The sequence below is a fragment of the Salvelinus alpinus genome, chromosome 24, assembly GCF_045679555.1.
Source record: "Salvelinus alpinus chromosome 24, SLU_Salpinus.1, whole genome shotgun sequence".
Taxonomy (NCBI): Eukaryota; Metazoa; Chordata; class Actinopteri; order Salmoniformes; family Salmonidae; genus Salvelinus; species Salvelinus alpinus.
This window is the reverse complement of record NC_092109.1, coordinates 32574560-32590856: the sequence shown is the minus strand read 5'-3', so window position 1 is coordinate 32590856 and position 16297 is coordinate 32574560. Positions and strand designations below refer to the sequence as shown.

General features: G+C 42.4%; 2 protein-coding genes across 4 annotated transcripts in view; one reads left to right on the top strand and one right to left on the bottom strand.

Moving 5' to 3' along the window:
• The window catches only part of nrg2a (neuregulin 2a), a 239229-nt gene extending 233639 nt beyond the window's left edge, over window positions 1-5590 (bottom strand). For 2 of the 3 annotated variants that reach the window (XM_071364586.1, XM_071364585.1), the window contains exon 1: window positions 4182-5590. In XM_071364586.1, the coding sequence (XP_071220687.1) occupies window positions 4182-4590 (409 nt within the window). In that variant the 5' untranslated portion in view covers window positions 4591-5590. The remainder of the gene's footprint in view (window positions 1-4181) is intronic. The other variant, XM_071364587.1, reaches the window with a different exon arrangement.
• Window positions 5591-7257: 1667 nt separating this feature from the next.
• On the top strand, window positions 7258-15566 carry puraa (purine-rich element binding protein Aa). Its single transcript, XM_071364590.1, has 2 exons — window positions 7258-7497; window positions 12493-15566. The coding sequence occupies exon 2, from the start codon at window positions 12570-12572 to the stop codon at window positions 13425-13427; it is 858 nt and encodes a 285-aa protein (XP_071220691.1). The 5' UTR covers window positions 7258-7497; window positions 12493-12569; the 3' UTR covers window positions 13428-15566.
• Window positions 15567-16297: the final 731 nt, after the last annotated feature.

Sequence of the window (16297 nt, the reverse complement as noted above, 5' to 3'; positions counted from 1 at the left end):
ATCTCTCTGATCCCACAGGGCCTGGACACACGGACTCAATCTTATCATGGAGAACCCCATAACCAGCACAGGACTGCTGTGGTGATGGGAAAATCTGTGTATATTTGAACAGAAACCAGTGATCATTACAGATCATTACAGCGTCCACCGATGGTTGAGAATAGATCAGTGGCATTATCTACACAAATACTGTAGCTAATGTTCCTGTCCCTGACCATAAACAATCCCCATGTCTTCATATGAACCCTGTTTGTCTGGGCTCTTACTGCGCTTATTAACCTTTAATTAGTATAGACCTTTAATCAAAGGTCAAAACACTCCTTTGATGGCCGGGGCTCTCTGACTTAGGTTCATTTTTGACTCATTCCATTACTTGTAATAGCGTGTAGGTGGCAGGTAGCCTAGCAGTTAAGAGTGTTGGGCCAGTAACTGAAAGATAGCTGGTTGGAATCCCTGAGCCGACTAGGTGAAAAATGTGTCAATGAGCCCTTGAGCAAGGCACTTAATTGCTCCTGTAAGTTGCTCTGGATGAGAGTGCCTGCTAAAATTACAACAAAAAATATGTAACTCCAAGTCTTTGGAAACAGTGAAATGCAGATCTGTGAGTCAATATGAGTGAGTGTATAATTGCATGAGCGATCCAGGAAGAAGAGAGATAGACCATTGAAAATGGCCCCATCCTCTTTTCCCGTAGCTGGTGCTGTAGCAGTAGAACATCTGGCTGCTGACAGAGTCATGGAGTTTAGAGGGGAAATGCAGAGGGGCTCAGTGCATAAATGCATCACCCAGGGAACATGTACAACAACCTACACAAACACTGATCATCATGTGTGACCTGAATCAATACCAAGCCCTTCCTGAGAATTCCACTGCTAGTCAGTCAATCTGCCTCTCTGGCCTCAGCCCCCAGTCCATCACACACTGGACTTTCTGAGAACCGCAAACCCTGCAGCTTTACAACTAAAACCCCCCCAAAAAGCTTAAAACCCACTCAACTCTATGTGATGTTGTTACTACATAGGAGCACAACATGTTTACTACAGGTAATGTTACTACCGGCTGTGCAACATAAACTAGAGACTGTCTGAACTGTTTCACTACCTGAAAATGTGCAGAACTGAAATTCCAAAACTGCACAGATGTGAGCACAGGCAGTGTGTGTATGATCAGAAGGGATGGAAGTTCATCCCATGCTCCTATCTATCCAGCAGTAACAAAGTGGAAAGGAGGGAGAGAGTCACCCGCTGTAGCTGACGCCTGCAGCCGTGCCACACGGCAGACACAGGTCTCTACCAACAGGCCTCATCCCAACCTGTCAAAATCCACTTTATTCTATTGGGGTCTACACTATATGTTTGTCAGAATCCTGACCGTACTAAATCACACCTCTTAACCTCAGATTCCCATTGTCATGCCATCCATAAATCCTGCCTGTTTGAAAACCAAATCCTATCTGTTTGGTACCACATGTTGGTTCCCTGTGGGCCTGCCTGTTGAGGCAAATGGGGCTCAGACATCCTCCTGTAGCAGGAGCTCCCTGCCTCCATCAACACATTATTCATGTTTGGTGCCATATAGTTGTGCTCAGTTACATTTTTAGATTTCAGTCACTTAGTCAGAGCAGCTTACAGGAGCAATCAGGGTTTTACCTAGTCAGCTCAGGGATTCGAACCAGTGACCTTTTGGTTACTGGCCCAACGCTCTTAACAGCTAGGCTACCTGCCGCTCTGTTATACAGAGAGCCATGGGCAAATCCATGTCTCTCACCTCAGCTGTGACCTGCAGTGGGAGTAGTTGCTTGCCTCCAGTGCCAGGCAAACATTATTGTGCAGTTCTATTCTTCTTCATATCATATGTGCTGGTACTTATTTATGTGATGTTTGTCTGGATGTGAAATGCTTGCTATAAAAAAGACAACAAACATTCATACAGTGTTACAACCAAGGATGAGAACCGAGCAGATACACAAATAACACACACACACACACATAAATACATGGGCTAGAAGGTGCTAATATGTAGGTCTCCTCCATGGGGTGTATGGCTAGACAAAAAGCTAGTGGCCCCCGCCACACTACCTGCAAAGAGACTTTCAATCTAGGCCCAGGCATAAGGGACCGACAAAAAGGATATTCTTATCCCAAAATGTGAGCTAAAAGGTAGACGTCACATACAGTATTTGAAATCCCACTCAGTTAGTGTGTCGGTGCTGTCTGTCTCTCTGACTCTGTCAATCCAGAGAGGAACAAAGTCAACCGGTGCTACCACAGCTACATCAACTAGGACCTCCTCTCAAATCTCAGCACACTTCTAAAACAAATAACACCAAATGATATTAGCAAAATAGGCAGATTAATAACTGACTATAGTTTACTGTATAAACTTCCTTGTCCAATATTTAAAACCAAAATGCTAACTCAAGAGGAATTGAATGTGCACAATGTTCATAAATAGCTACGCTCACTCCCTTTGGTATAAACTGCAGTCTGTCCTTGTTAGTAGCACAATCCGCCCTCACCAATCAAGTGAGGAACAAATGGTGCCTCCTTAAAGCTTGAACAGAGAGATGCTGCTAAATGCTGAACCTGGAGTGTCACAATGTTTACTCAAGACAATCCATTTAAAATGTCCTTCTCCTCACCCATCCAGCACCCCACTAGTTGTAATGGTGGCACTTCATAATAAACATAAAACTCTATATTCAGAAATCTCAGAAAACCATTTTCTCCAGTTTGATATCCAGGAGCTATAAGCCTACTACGAGTAAGGTATAACACTATGGACCAAAAAATTGTGAGATGTAGCTCCATTCCCGGTGGGAAAATGGAGATCCTTCGTGATTTGAATGATTTCGTGAAAGGTCGTCAGGCCCAGCCCATTTCGGTCTGAGACAACTGGTCAGTTGCGGCGCGAAAGAGTCAGCACCATGGACAGGGGTTTAAATGGTCGTTTTGGCATCCAGCGTCACAATTCTGGTTTTAACCGATACATTATATATGAGCATGACCATAATATTTTCAGCAGAGACCGGACAGACTGTTCACACCGAGAAATAAAAAAACTGCAATTATGGGAAATAGATTCATTTCCTTGAGGTCAAGGAAGTCAAAAGAGCCTAGTTGTGTTAGTTTGATTCTGGTTGCATCCTATTTCTCTCAATGGATAGTATCCTAAGGTAGACCTGCCACTTATTTACTGTCCGGATCTGAACATACATGGGTGAGGGCCAGAGCCTACAGGCTTAAAGCTATGATAACCATGACAGCCTCTGCTTGTGCGCACATCAATTTCACCCCTTGACCACAGCAGTTTTCTTCCTTTCACGCAGAGATACGCATATATGACGTTGATTGGGATGGGGAAGTACAGGTTCAAAGCGTCCTAACTTGTTTAAAGGCATCTACTGCCGGCACAGTTGCTATGAAAGCCCAGTGCTTTCATTTGCACAAGCGCAAAGCAGCAACCGGCAGAGAGACCAACTTTCCCTGGGATTTTAGAGATCACATGCAGGTTACGTTATCATGGATTTAAGGAAATAATATTTGTTTGTATTGACGTCTACTACTGCCACTGTTTTGTAAACGTATCACGGTGAAGTTTCTAATCATTTTTGAAGAAATAAATGATTTCCACGATAATAAATATACTATACGCATGTGCGTGTAGGCCTACTGCATCGAACCTCATATTGAAGCAAAGCCACGACTATGTTGAACCTTGGGTAATGAATGTATCGTTTTAATCAACCAAATGATCCATGCCTTGCATTTCTGGAATCTTACGACATGTCAAGTGCCTGTGTGTGCGCGCGCATGTGTGTGTGTGTGTGTGTGTGTGTGTGTGTGTGTGTGTGTGTGTGTGTGTGTGTGTGTGTGTGTGTGTGTGTGTGTGTGTGTGTGTGTGTGTGTGTGTGTGTATATCAACGGTATCATGTAGCCTATGGAAACCACTCGCCTAAATGTTTAGCCTGTCGAATATTGCTGCAGAGACGCCCCATGGGTTCCCATCTGTTACTCACGCTCAAACATCTTTAAATCACTATTCCACATGTAGACTATAGCTATGTCGACAAGGGGAGAACGTATGGCCACTTGCAACTGAAGGAATTAGCCTACAGTTCGAATAATTTGATGTGCTTTGCCAGGATCGACTTCACTGTCAAGATTAAAGAATAAACTTACCGCAGTTTTCACACAAGATCCTCCCAACATCTTTTTTTAGATTATTCCCACTAGTGTCTAGGGGAGCATACGACGCCTTGAAAACCAGAGGCTCATCAGTTGGGTCCATGAAAAAAATATACTTGTGATTCTTTATCACTGTGGTGCAAAGAGCCTCCGATCCGAATTCCCCCACGGTGACGAGCTGCTCCCGTTCCAGACCTCCACTGTTCCGCGGCCACAAGTCCAGCACTTTGACATTCACACTGTACGCCTCGGCTGAGTCGTTCAGAGGCGCGGACTGCACCTTGCCCTCGATCACCACGGCGGAATTGTAAGCCTGGTCCTGCAGAGAATTCAAACTCGGGGAGTAGCAGGCGAAAGAGACCCCGATGACCAGCATGGATAAATGTACTGAATCAAGCCTCATGCCGCCTGCTTTGGCTCGGTGGTCGCTGGTCGCGTTGCGGCAGGGCTCTCTGGGCTGCGGGGCGATGGCGGTGGAGCTGGGTTGAAGGGAGAGACAGCAAATAGGCTCCAGTAGCACGGCAGCGCGGCAGACCTTGCGTAAGTGTCCATGCCATCGGGATCCGCTGCTTTTTCCGATAATTTTGCAATGGGGAAACACCAGTTAGGAACCGGAAACCGCGTAGGCTAATGATGCTGGGTTCAAAATCCCGTCACTGCATTCTGCTAAAAATACATTCTAAAATGCAAAGGATTCGTGGATTCTTCCCTTCAGAAGATGCCATAGAAGCCTATCCGCAAGACGACGCCAGTCTATCTTTGCCCAAAAATTGCAGTGGTCTGGTGGGCGCCTTGCTCAGCAGTGATGGTTTTCTGTATCATTCGCCACAGAGAAAATACCCCAAATGCTGCAGTCAACAATTAGTTTTGTAGTCCACTTGCAAAAAATGCATACGATTCATCCCTCTAAATAAACGGTGTTTTGCTCCACGGGTAATAAACCGTCTTCTCCCACAGCCCGTCTCTCTCCGCCTCCCCCACTTACCAGAGACGGAGAGAACATATGCTGATTGCCAAAGGCTCTACCACAAAAAATAGACTTAAGATTGGAGCACTATGATATAGCCTACGCCGACAACGGCTTTCGGTCACCACACTCCCCCCAAAAGCCAACAAATGACTATCACTTCATGCTCTTCCCCATCACCAAATGGTTTCACGTTAAAATGAAATAATGAAATAAATACTGAAATGCATCACGCGTCCGTTTTTAAAATAGCTTATTAGAGTAGACATATCCCTCCAAAAGAAAAAAGGTAAAAGATCGATTGAAAAAGCAGCTGTAATCAGTGCACTAGATATAAGGTGTTTCAGCTGAGATGACGCTGCGAAAGCAATTGAAAGCCCTGGATTCTTCATCAGACTGTTTTGAATGAGTTTTGCGTCTCATTCCATTATGAAGTCATGCCCTGCATTCAGATCACATTCGCTGCTCTGCCTCTGAAAAAAACACTGATGCTGAGGCGCTGCATCAAATCCATACAAGTAAAACAGCTGCGAATGGGCTTTTAAAGACAGGAGAAAACCATATATTTCACAATATAACAATGCACACTTGGTGCATATTGTTTTATGTGTGTGGGCTGTCAATGAAACATGCGTAATGGCATAGAGAGAACATACAAATTGGAATTTAATATAGGCCTATACAACACATTCAGAAGCACACATCCTTCTTGTTTTTGTATAGTGAATTAGCTAAATAAGGCTATAATTTCAATGCGGAGAGAGTCACTGGATGTGAATCTGAAAGCATTTACGAAGGGCGACATCTGCTGACCAACAAACACTCCCCAGAGCAGGTGAGGAACGTACGTCAGACTCTGAAATGCTCGCCTCGATTATGACGATTTGCAACATAGCATACTCAACCCCAATGAAGCCTACATAGCAAGGTCAGCAAGGTCAGACAGACAGACCTACAGGAAGAAATTACATTGGCAACACTGAGCCTAAAACACGAATGCTGACTAAAAACATAGAAGGAGAACTTATCCAGTCTTGTTACTATTTTGGCCCACTTTATCACATAAGATAGCATGCATTGACTCTTTGGTAACATAAGAAAGCTGACCCGCCCATGAACAAAATATGAAGACCGTATTTAAATATAGAAGTTAATGTATTAATATCCCCCCACCTCTCCAGCAAACTTACTAAGAAACGCTCGTGAACAACACGCACAACGTTTGTCATACTAAGAGATTCTCCAACAAATAGGCCTACCTACTAACGAAAGACCTTAGATGAGTATGTGAAATGGCCCAAGAGACGCAGCAGTGCTATCTCACCCACTCCATGATCTTCCCATGGAACGCACGAGATCGGAGAGCTGTCCATGGTGCTAACCCCATCACGCCCAACTGGAGAAGCAACTTGCACGTTCTCTCGTGCGGCTATTTCAAGTGTTCTACTCAGCTGTTGTATTATACTCTGTAAGTGCTAATAAAAAATCTGTATATCCATGAGAAGACATTTGTTAATGAAATTTCAATTTAGCCACCAACCACAATAGGTCTAGATTAAACCGCCCATTTAGGCTTATTAGCTGGTCATTTGATACATATTTTGGGGATTAGGACTATAATACGTCTCTGGCTTTCAGGATAAACAGGTTGGCCATATATAACGACCAATTAAAGAGAGAACCTACATACAACCTCACCTACGTTACATGACTAGGCCTGCCGCCTCCTGTACAGGATTGGGCTATGCGGAAGGAATCTTTTATTTTACCCCAGAAGAGCAAATTTCACATCTACTAGAAAGGGTTTTCAATAAATAAAAAAGGTGTTAAATTAATTAAAAAGGTGTGTTCATTGAATTAAGACATTACAACGGGCGCATAGGTTAGTTACCCTTCGGCTGAACATTGAGACAGTGCACGTATCAAATAAGTATTCAATTTAAGACAAGATGCCTGAATAGATTGAAGTGGAGGGATTGATTTAGTAAGAAGCAATAGCACAGGTTTAGGTTCTCTTCAAAAAAAATATCCAGAAAGTACTAGTGGGTTGAGAAATCTTCCTCAAGCTGCAATTTCTAAAGAGCAACAGTGCGAGGCGCACGCGTTTTGCAGTTCACCCAGTAACTGAGCGTGCTGACATCAGAGGACACGCGGGCGGCGTTGAACTTGTAGGCTACGTGCGTCCCTCTCCATGCCACGACTCGCTGTTTCGTTCCATCTTGTGAAGCGGCGAATCACTGACAGTAGGCCTACAAGGAGTTATTCACCTTTGTCTTTCTAGTGTCTGTCTGCGACGAGACTACACCGAGGCTTTTCAGGCGCTCTGCCTGTAAACTAAGCGGGGTAAGATATGCCTATCCTTGTTGTAATTGGTCTGTGACTTTGGGAAGAGGACGACGGGTTTATTTACATGTCATTGGGTTAATCACTGCAAACCTCTTTCTCACTTAATCGGTGCTCTGGTATGCAAGCGATTTCCCTCAGTAGTGGACAGTAGGCAGACAGCCTTGACGTGATAGACGAGATTTCCGGTAATATCGAAAGTAGTTGCCAGTCAAGCAATGTTGACAACTGGCACTGCAGTGAATCGACAGAAGCCATATAAGACATGTCTGCAAAAGCCTATGGAGACTGACAACCTACATCGCGCCCTCTGGTTTTATTCATAGCATACCTCAACACAAATCTTAGGCGTTTTTAGGTCAAGAAATATACTTTTCACACAATGACATTGTTGTCACATGCATTCACAGACCAATCAGTGTTTTTTTGCATCCTCCTCCTTTGCCGTTACTGACATGACACCTCTTGAAGTCATTTATGAGATTGCTGGATATCTTGAGTGTTTGACCTTTGCTTTTAATGACTTTCATATTGCAGTGTTTTGGACCAAGCATCCTGGGCCAAATGAGCCAAAAGACCAAAGAACGTCTATAAACGTATCATTCCCTTGTATAATATTGACCTATGATCCAAGACGAACACACAAAATAAAAATCCACCAGACAGCGTCTGAAAATGCAACTGTAACGCCAGAGGAAGGTGGGATAAACGAGCATTTTAGATATTTTACATCATTAAACGTGCATGTATATAGCATACTGACTTAATTAGCGTAATATTTGCAACTGAGGGAAAACATGCCGAATATCCCCCCATTTACAGAGGTGGATTAGTTTTCTTTGTATTATTCTGCTTCTTTGACCCTTGTGCCCATGAAGATAAGTCAAGCTGTTGTGGGGATAAGTCGACCTGTTGTGGGGATAAGTTGACCTGTTGTGGGGATAAGTCGACCTGTTGTGGGGATAAGTCATGGGGATAAGTCGACCTGTTGTGGGGATAAGTCATGGGGATAAGTCGACCTGTTGTGGGGATAAGTCGACCTGTTGTGGGGATAAGTCATGGGGATAAGTCGACCTGTTATGGGGATAAGTCGACCTGTTGTGGGGATAAGTCGACCTGTTGTTGGGATAAGTCAACACTTATGGGGGTGATCAAAAGTATGAATCCAAATAATGACATCAAGGGACCATTTGAACCAATGTTGTTATCCATCACAGCTCCCAATTCTTGGACTCACAAAGAAGACGAGAACATTCTTATGATACATGGAAGCGAACACCAGCCTATACAACTGATACATGGAAGCGAACACCAGCCTATACAACTGATACATGGAAGCGAACACCAGCCTATACAACTGATACATGGAAGCGAACACCAGCCTATACAACTGATACATGGAAGCGAACACCAGCCTATACAACTGATACATGGAAGCGAACACCAGCCTATACAACTGATACATGGAAGCGAACACCAGCCTATACAACTGATACATGGCCACATCTGCGCTCAGAGAAGTTCTATAACACTAATATTTCAATAAGTGTGTGTGTGTGTGTGTGTGTGGTGGGGGGTCTTATCAAAAGCTGCCAGCCAAAGGAGGGTGCACAAAATAGTCACTTAAGGGGAAATTAAATAGTTCTTAAACTCTTTTTGACTCTGACTGTACAAAATCAGCTATACATTTTCACAATTGTATCTTACCTTGGCACAATATATTCTGATGTGTGAATCCAAAACGATGCAGTGAGATATTTTAGTGAGATATATAATCTTAATCGAAAGATATATAATCACATACGCTACAAGACAACATACATTTTGAGGCCTCTGCACTGATGGGCGAGAGGGAAAGACAAGCTAAATACTATCATATATCCATCAAATTCTATTGTCGTTGTTAAATAAAATGATTGCCTATAGGTAAAGCTGTTGTCTGACGTTGTATGGGTCTCGTTGTTAGTTGCGAGTGAGACTGAAGCAATATCATTGTTTTTCAGCAACATCATAACAGTTTCCTCTTCGATAAAAGTTCTCTCGGTCTATTTCTGAAACATTGACGTATACAATATCTCCTTTGACTTACACGTTGATTCTTAGTCTATTTGTAGGCTAACCTTGCAGTATATTCTTAGTGAGGGTCTATTTTCGATATTTCCATTTTGATTAAAGACATTTGTAAACAATTTGTAGGCGATGAGAACGTTTTGTAAAATATTTTTCAACAAATGTCCCGTCATTCACTATTACTTTGCTCGAGAACTGCGAAATATATTTTATTTATTTATTAGGCCCTATATACGTCGCCCTTTTCCACCTTGAGGGATCGAGAAATGTATTTTTTCAAATGTATTATTGTCATAAAGAAATAAGGCGTTACACAGAATGTGACCAGCAATGTGGAAATAAGCAACATTTGCTAGTTGAGATGTATGAAGCCAAATGAAAAACACTTAAAAGCAAAGTCTATTCAGCAATAATATTAATTTAGCTGTGATAAGACCAGATACATAAAAAGCAACTGCAATCATTTTTGCTATATAAACAATTACAAATAGGATAGATATAGGTGCATCTGCCGCTGGTGTCAACGTCACTTTCAAAATTAAAATAAATACAATAGTTTATTTCATGAAGTTGACAATATGCCTACAAAGCACAGGCACCCACGTTTCAGTTTTCAAATGAATTGTGTCAGAGTAGGCTACAGGTCTACAAAGTCCCATTGGCATTCAGGTATACATAGCCAAAATGAATATTTCCAGAACGAAACAATGTATATCATTCGATGTTGTGCATGTGGGCTAGACTAGAGAATGGAAGTAATGCATCTGTTTTATTTATTGATAGATATTAGTTCTTAGGCCTGAAAGAATGAATAAGCCAGCGCATGATGCACCATATCTGCAATGTCTTCCTCAAGTGAACATCAACATCATGTCAAAAGTTATATGCGTGTTCTTCTATTCTAATAAAAAATACAATGGATTTTATTGCAACGCTTAAATCTTTGATACTTTAGTATTTTCGATCAAATACACAGTTTCTAACACGTCCTTTACATCCTGATAATGGCAATATGAATGAATGAATTAAATTAAGTTTAAATCTAATTTTTTTAAAGAAATTTCAGCAAATATAATTACGTAAGATAAAAAATGGTTTATAGTCGATTACACACGAGATATAATGTTTTATTGAACAAAAGTTACAATTCTATTTCACATAGACTAACGATGGACTATAGCCTGCATATCAGTGCTAGAGGCGTCACTACAGACCCTGGATCGTTTCCAGGCTGTATCACAACCGGCCGTGATTGGGAGTCCTTTATGGCAGCGCAAAATTGGCCCACCCTCGTCCGGGTTAGTGTTTGGCTGGGGTAGGCCGTCATTGTAAATAAGAATTGGTTAAATAAATAAAATACAAACATAGTTGCTACTTCTTTAATTCACACAAGTCATAAGACAACAGTAATAGAAGCACTGTTTAGATAACATACCGTACGAAAAATAATTCTGAAAGCTATCCAATCGGACGGATGGACTTTGATACAACGGAAATGTATGACTAATGATTAATAGGCTATACATATCTAGTTCTTGGCTTACAGTTGAACATCTTCTATTTCAAATTAAATAATGTGTTATGTCAATTATCATATTTTAAATATGTAAAATTGAAATTTTAAGTTTAAAATGTTGTGCATTTGTCTCGAAGTTATTTGCGCAGTTTGGAACTCGTGAGATCAGGGTGCATATGACTGGATCACTAGGTCTACTATTTTCATATTCAAATCAAAAGACTTGGCTTTCATAAAATAAAAAAACATCCTATCAACGTAGGCCTAAAATCTGAGAAACGAGTAGGTATCACAAAAGTGCAATTATGAAATGGTGGCCTACGGTCTATTCCAGTAGGCCTAACCATACTCTATTTGGTAGGCCTAAGGCTACTCTCTTTTTGGTAGGCCTAACAAAACGAATGGTAACGGTTCTTTTAAGGAGACCATATTGACAGGGGATTGAAAAAAATACTCACCCTTTCACCATGATAGCATGTCTATCTGGGCCTAAATTGTGTCATATCATCCCAAGGTCGAAACAGGAAAGGTTGGTACAACAACTGTATGTAAACGACAAATAAATAAGCCAAACAGAGACACTTAAGTCAACAGACTTTCTTATTAAACCTGGCAGCAGACCTTCCTGTTGTTTCCGAATAGGGGTGTCACTTACAATACTTGATATAGAGACAGAGAACAGGTTTCCAAATGTCACGAATCAAGGCTTTCAGATTGATTTGGTAACAGTGGCGGTTAATTGGTAGGCCTACATTGGACAGACTAACAGTGTATAAATAGATATACGTAAAATGTACCTTTTGGCCTAGATATCCATTTGGGTTTCATACTTAGCCTACTACCAAAGTAGTAATAGATGGTAGGCCTGCATAGTATTTTCACGCTGCAAGGGCAACCATGACGTATGTTTCCTTGAAGGTGATGCTCTGCAATGTTTTGCTGTCACTCATTCTATGCGTGGCTTATTGGAAACATGGGAGTTCTTCATTTTTATTTCACCTCTTTTCCCATTGCATTATTTATCATCATTAAAACATAGTCCTACACACAACAAATTCGCAAACATAACAGACAATAACCAACAGTGCAATAACCTACTAATAACCCCGTTAGAGGAATTAAGCCCTTTTTAGGCATAGACCTATGATTTTACGAATTAAGGTTTTATATACACGATCCAAGTAAAATGCCACGATTATTGCACTTCAGGATTGCTCAAAATAATAACTTCGATTTAAGCTTTGAAGTGGTAAGATTGAATCAGAATAACCTGAGAATTTAGACGCCGAGGAAAAACGGCAATTGATGTATGAATGCGCCACGATTGTATGTAGGCCTAAATTATATTATAGAATTTCCACTTTGAGGCCCCCTCAATAGATATTCTTCTTGTATTTCCCTCTGTGTAGATCTCGCGAGAGTGGTGGCGTGGCTAGCTGGCTGTGTGGTTGCAGTAGACAGAGGGAGAAGGCAGGCAGGCAGCATCATGGCGGACAGAGACAGTGGAAGTGAGCAGGGAGGAGCAGCCACGGGCCCGGGCGTCGGTTCCATGCACCCAGTGACAGGAGGGGCGGGCTCGGCTTCCGGGCTGCAACACGAGACGCAAGAGCTGGCGTCGAAACGGGTTGACATTCAAAATAAACGTTTCTATCTGGACGTGAAGCAGAACGCAAAAGGCCGCTTCTTAAAGATAGCTGAAGTCGGGGCCGGGGGAAACAAGAGCCGCCTCACTCTCTCCATGTCAGTGGCAGTCGAGTTCCGTGACTACTTAGGGGACTTCATCGAACATTATGCCCAATTAGGTCCTAGCAATCCGGACATCGCACAGGATGAGCCGAGGCGAGCACTTAAAAGCGAATTCTTGGTCCGGGAAAATCGGAAGTACTACATGGATCTGAAAGAGAACCAGAGAGGCCGGTTTCTGAGGATTCGACAGACCGTGAACCGGGGGCCCGGTTTGGGATCCACGCAAGGCCAGACAATTGCACTGCCTGCCCAGGGACTTATTGAGTTTCGTGACGCTTTGGCAAAACTCATTGACGACTACGGAGTAGATGACGAACCTGCGGAGTTGCCAGAGGGGACCTCCTTGACAGTCGACAACAAACGCTTTTTCTTCGACGTGGGCTCCAATAAATACGGAGTGTTCATGAGGGTAAGCGAGGTGAAGCCAACATACCGCAACTCTATCACCGTGCCCTACAAAGTGTGGTCCAAATTTGGAAATACGTTCTGTAAATACGCGGAGGAGATGAAGAAGATCCAGGAGAAACAGCGGGAGAAAAGGGCATGTGAAATGCAGCAACAAGAGGAGATGCATGCTGATGATGCAGACGAGGATTGATATATAGAGCAAACACATGCAAGAAAATAATCAAAATAACAAAAAGAGAAATTATAATAACTTTACTGTAAAAAGAAAGAAATCTAAAGATTTAACTGTAACTGTTTAACTCCAAGGGAGCACCACCCACAAAAAATAAACCTCCACAAACTGACAGTTATGACATGTTGTCACCCATCGCTGGATGTTACCCACTTACCCACCATTAATACAGTAAGCGGCTGCTAAACAAAGTAATAACATTATATATGAACCGTGTTTCCTACTTGATGACAGATGATAAAGAACTGAGTGTTTATTTCTCTTATTAACCAATAACTTTTGTACACGTTAAAGATATTATTAGTGTTTGCAATGTTCAAATGGAATTATTGCCGAGTTATGAGAAACAAGTCCTTTTCATTTGACTTCAGCACAAATCAGATATTTTAGTTTTTTTTAACCAAAATTTAAAACCTTTTTAAGAGGTTGACATAGTGTAGGCCTACTTGCCACCCTATTTACCTGTACCTGTGAGTAGAGATTTGTTTACACATAAAAAATATGAGGGCTAGGCCTGCTTTGGGATTTTGTTTAGATGTCATGCAGTCTGCCTATGTACTTTTTTCAATGTCATGCAACGAAATAAGTGCTCTCTCTCTCTTCTCTCTCTTCTCTCTCTTCTCTCTCTTCTCTCTCTCCTCCTCTCTCCTCTCTCTCGTGCAATATGCATTGAACTCAAACACATTGAACTGGTCAATGGAACTCGACATGAAGACTTTCAAAAGGAATTTTACTGTTGTAACTTTTGTTTCAATTGAAAGTGTCGTCATGCAGATCGTTATACTATAGACTATCTTTGTGTCTCGTCATGCAATGTGTTTTTTAAAAAGGTACCGTCTTAGATTAAGGAAGTGCAGTGACAACATGCAGCAAATTACATGAGAAGTGGTTGAGAACAGCATATTTGTCATATAGACCACTCAACCCTGCTAGCACCACCTAATTGGCATCATGGTCTGTAGTGCTGATAAAAAAAGTAAAGCATGGTTTCGAGAATCTGAAATGTATGTCAACATCAGCACTTATGAATAAGAGGTTTTCTGTTGGGGAATTTGACACACAAAGGACCAGCAAATATCAGCCAACCAATAAGATGCCAATGTACCAATGAGTGCTGTTGCTGCATGTTTACCTGTATGTTACTGATATTGGTTTTCACACATTGTGGCTCAAGGACACCTCTCCAAGCTGCTTTTCATCCCTGTAAATGCCCAATGGATCTTTATATTGAATGCTGGTCTGAATATCTGTTGTTTCCAAAGAAGCTGGAAACAATCAGATCATGTCAGATTTGCCCCAGTATTTAGTGAAAAGATGGCCTGGCATATTGGATGGAGTATAAAGCATCAGGCCTAACTGTCCTTGAGCCCCCCTGGTTAAAGCCACTGGTGTAAATGGTACACGGATGGGAGCGGCCTCTTCGGCATATAAACAACCTGGTGCCTTAAACACTCCGCATGATTACATGCTGGCCTGATGCTTTGGATCACAGTTTGGGTTCTTGTTTTTTTCCCGTGTTGCTTTTCCGTGTGCCGCAGCACAACTTGTGGTGCCAAGGGCTTCTTTAAGAACCCTTCCGAAAAGAGGCAGATTACAAATCTTTTTCTGCGACCTTTCCCAATCTCACTCTCATCCCCAAGCCATCCAGGTATCGGCCTACATGTAAACGTGGAAGGGGGTGGTCACCTAGAAGACAATGCATAGGAGGCTGCTCTTCACAGGCCCAGCCTGGTGAGGCGGAGCGGAGAGCAGGGGCTGACTGGTAACATCACTGTGGACTGGATTGAGAAGGCTTGTTGGAGGCCCCCTTGTGACGCTCTCTGTGTGTAGTTCTATGGCTTGGGCAGTAATGTGTAATTTGTAAGTTGCTAAAGACCTCAATTAGGGGGAGTAGTAAGCATGTCTTATTTTGATTTGTGTTTAGTTTTTAGTTTGAACTTTTCAGCGTTATTCCACATCGTTTGTCATTTTGAATGTTTTTTTTTGCTCACAAAGGATATTTTCTTTTCAGTGCAACATTTCATTACTGTGTGCAATATCCTATGTGCCGATTGGTGGCAATATGTATATCAATTAAATATATGATTAATATTTGAACGCATGTGGCTGAATTCCATGTTTATTTCTCTTCAAGGTTTTAAATGCCTTTATCTGCACTTAAACAGAAGTCCAACCAGGGAGGAAAAGTCCATCTAACAAAGCAAGCTTCATCCTTCCTGATGAGGACACACCCAACACCCTAACATTCACAATAACTAACATGCTGAGGAATAGTGTCGTCTGTCTCCTAGGCCTCTATTACCTCTCCCTATGGCTTGGGAAGTCTGTCTCCTAGGCCTCTATTACCTCTCCCTATGGGTTGGGAAGTCTGTCTCCTAGGCCTCTATTACCTCTCCCTATGGCTTGGGAAGTCTGTCTCCTAGGCCTCTTTTACCTCTCCCTATGGCTTGGGAAGTCTGTCTCCTAGGCCTCTATTACCTCTCCCTATGGCTTGGGAAGTCTGTCTCCTAGGCCTCTATTACCTCTCCTATGACTTGGGAAGTCTGTCTCCTAGGCCTCTTTTACCTCTCCCTATGGCTTGGGAAGTCTGTCTCCTAGGCCTCTTACCTCTCCCTATGGCTTGGGAAGTCTGTCTCGTAGGCCTCTATTACCTCTTCCTATGACTTGGGAAGTCTGTCTCCTAGGCCTCTATTACCTCTCCCTATGGCTTGGGAAGTCTGTCTCCTAGGCCTCTATTACCTCTCCCTATGGCTTGGGAAGTCTGTCTCCTAGGCCTCTATTACCTCTCCCTATGGCTTGGGAAGTCTGTCTCCTAGGCCTCTATCACC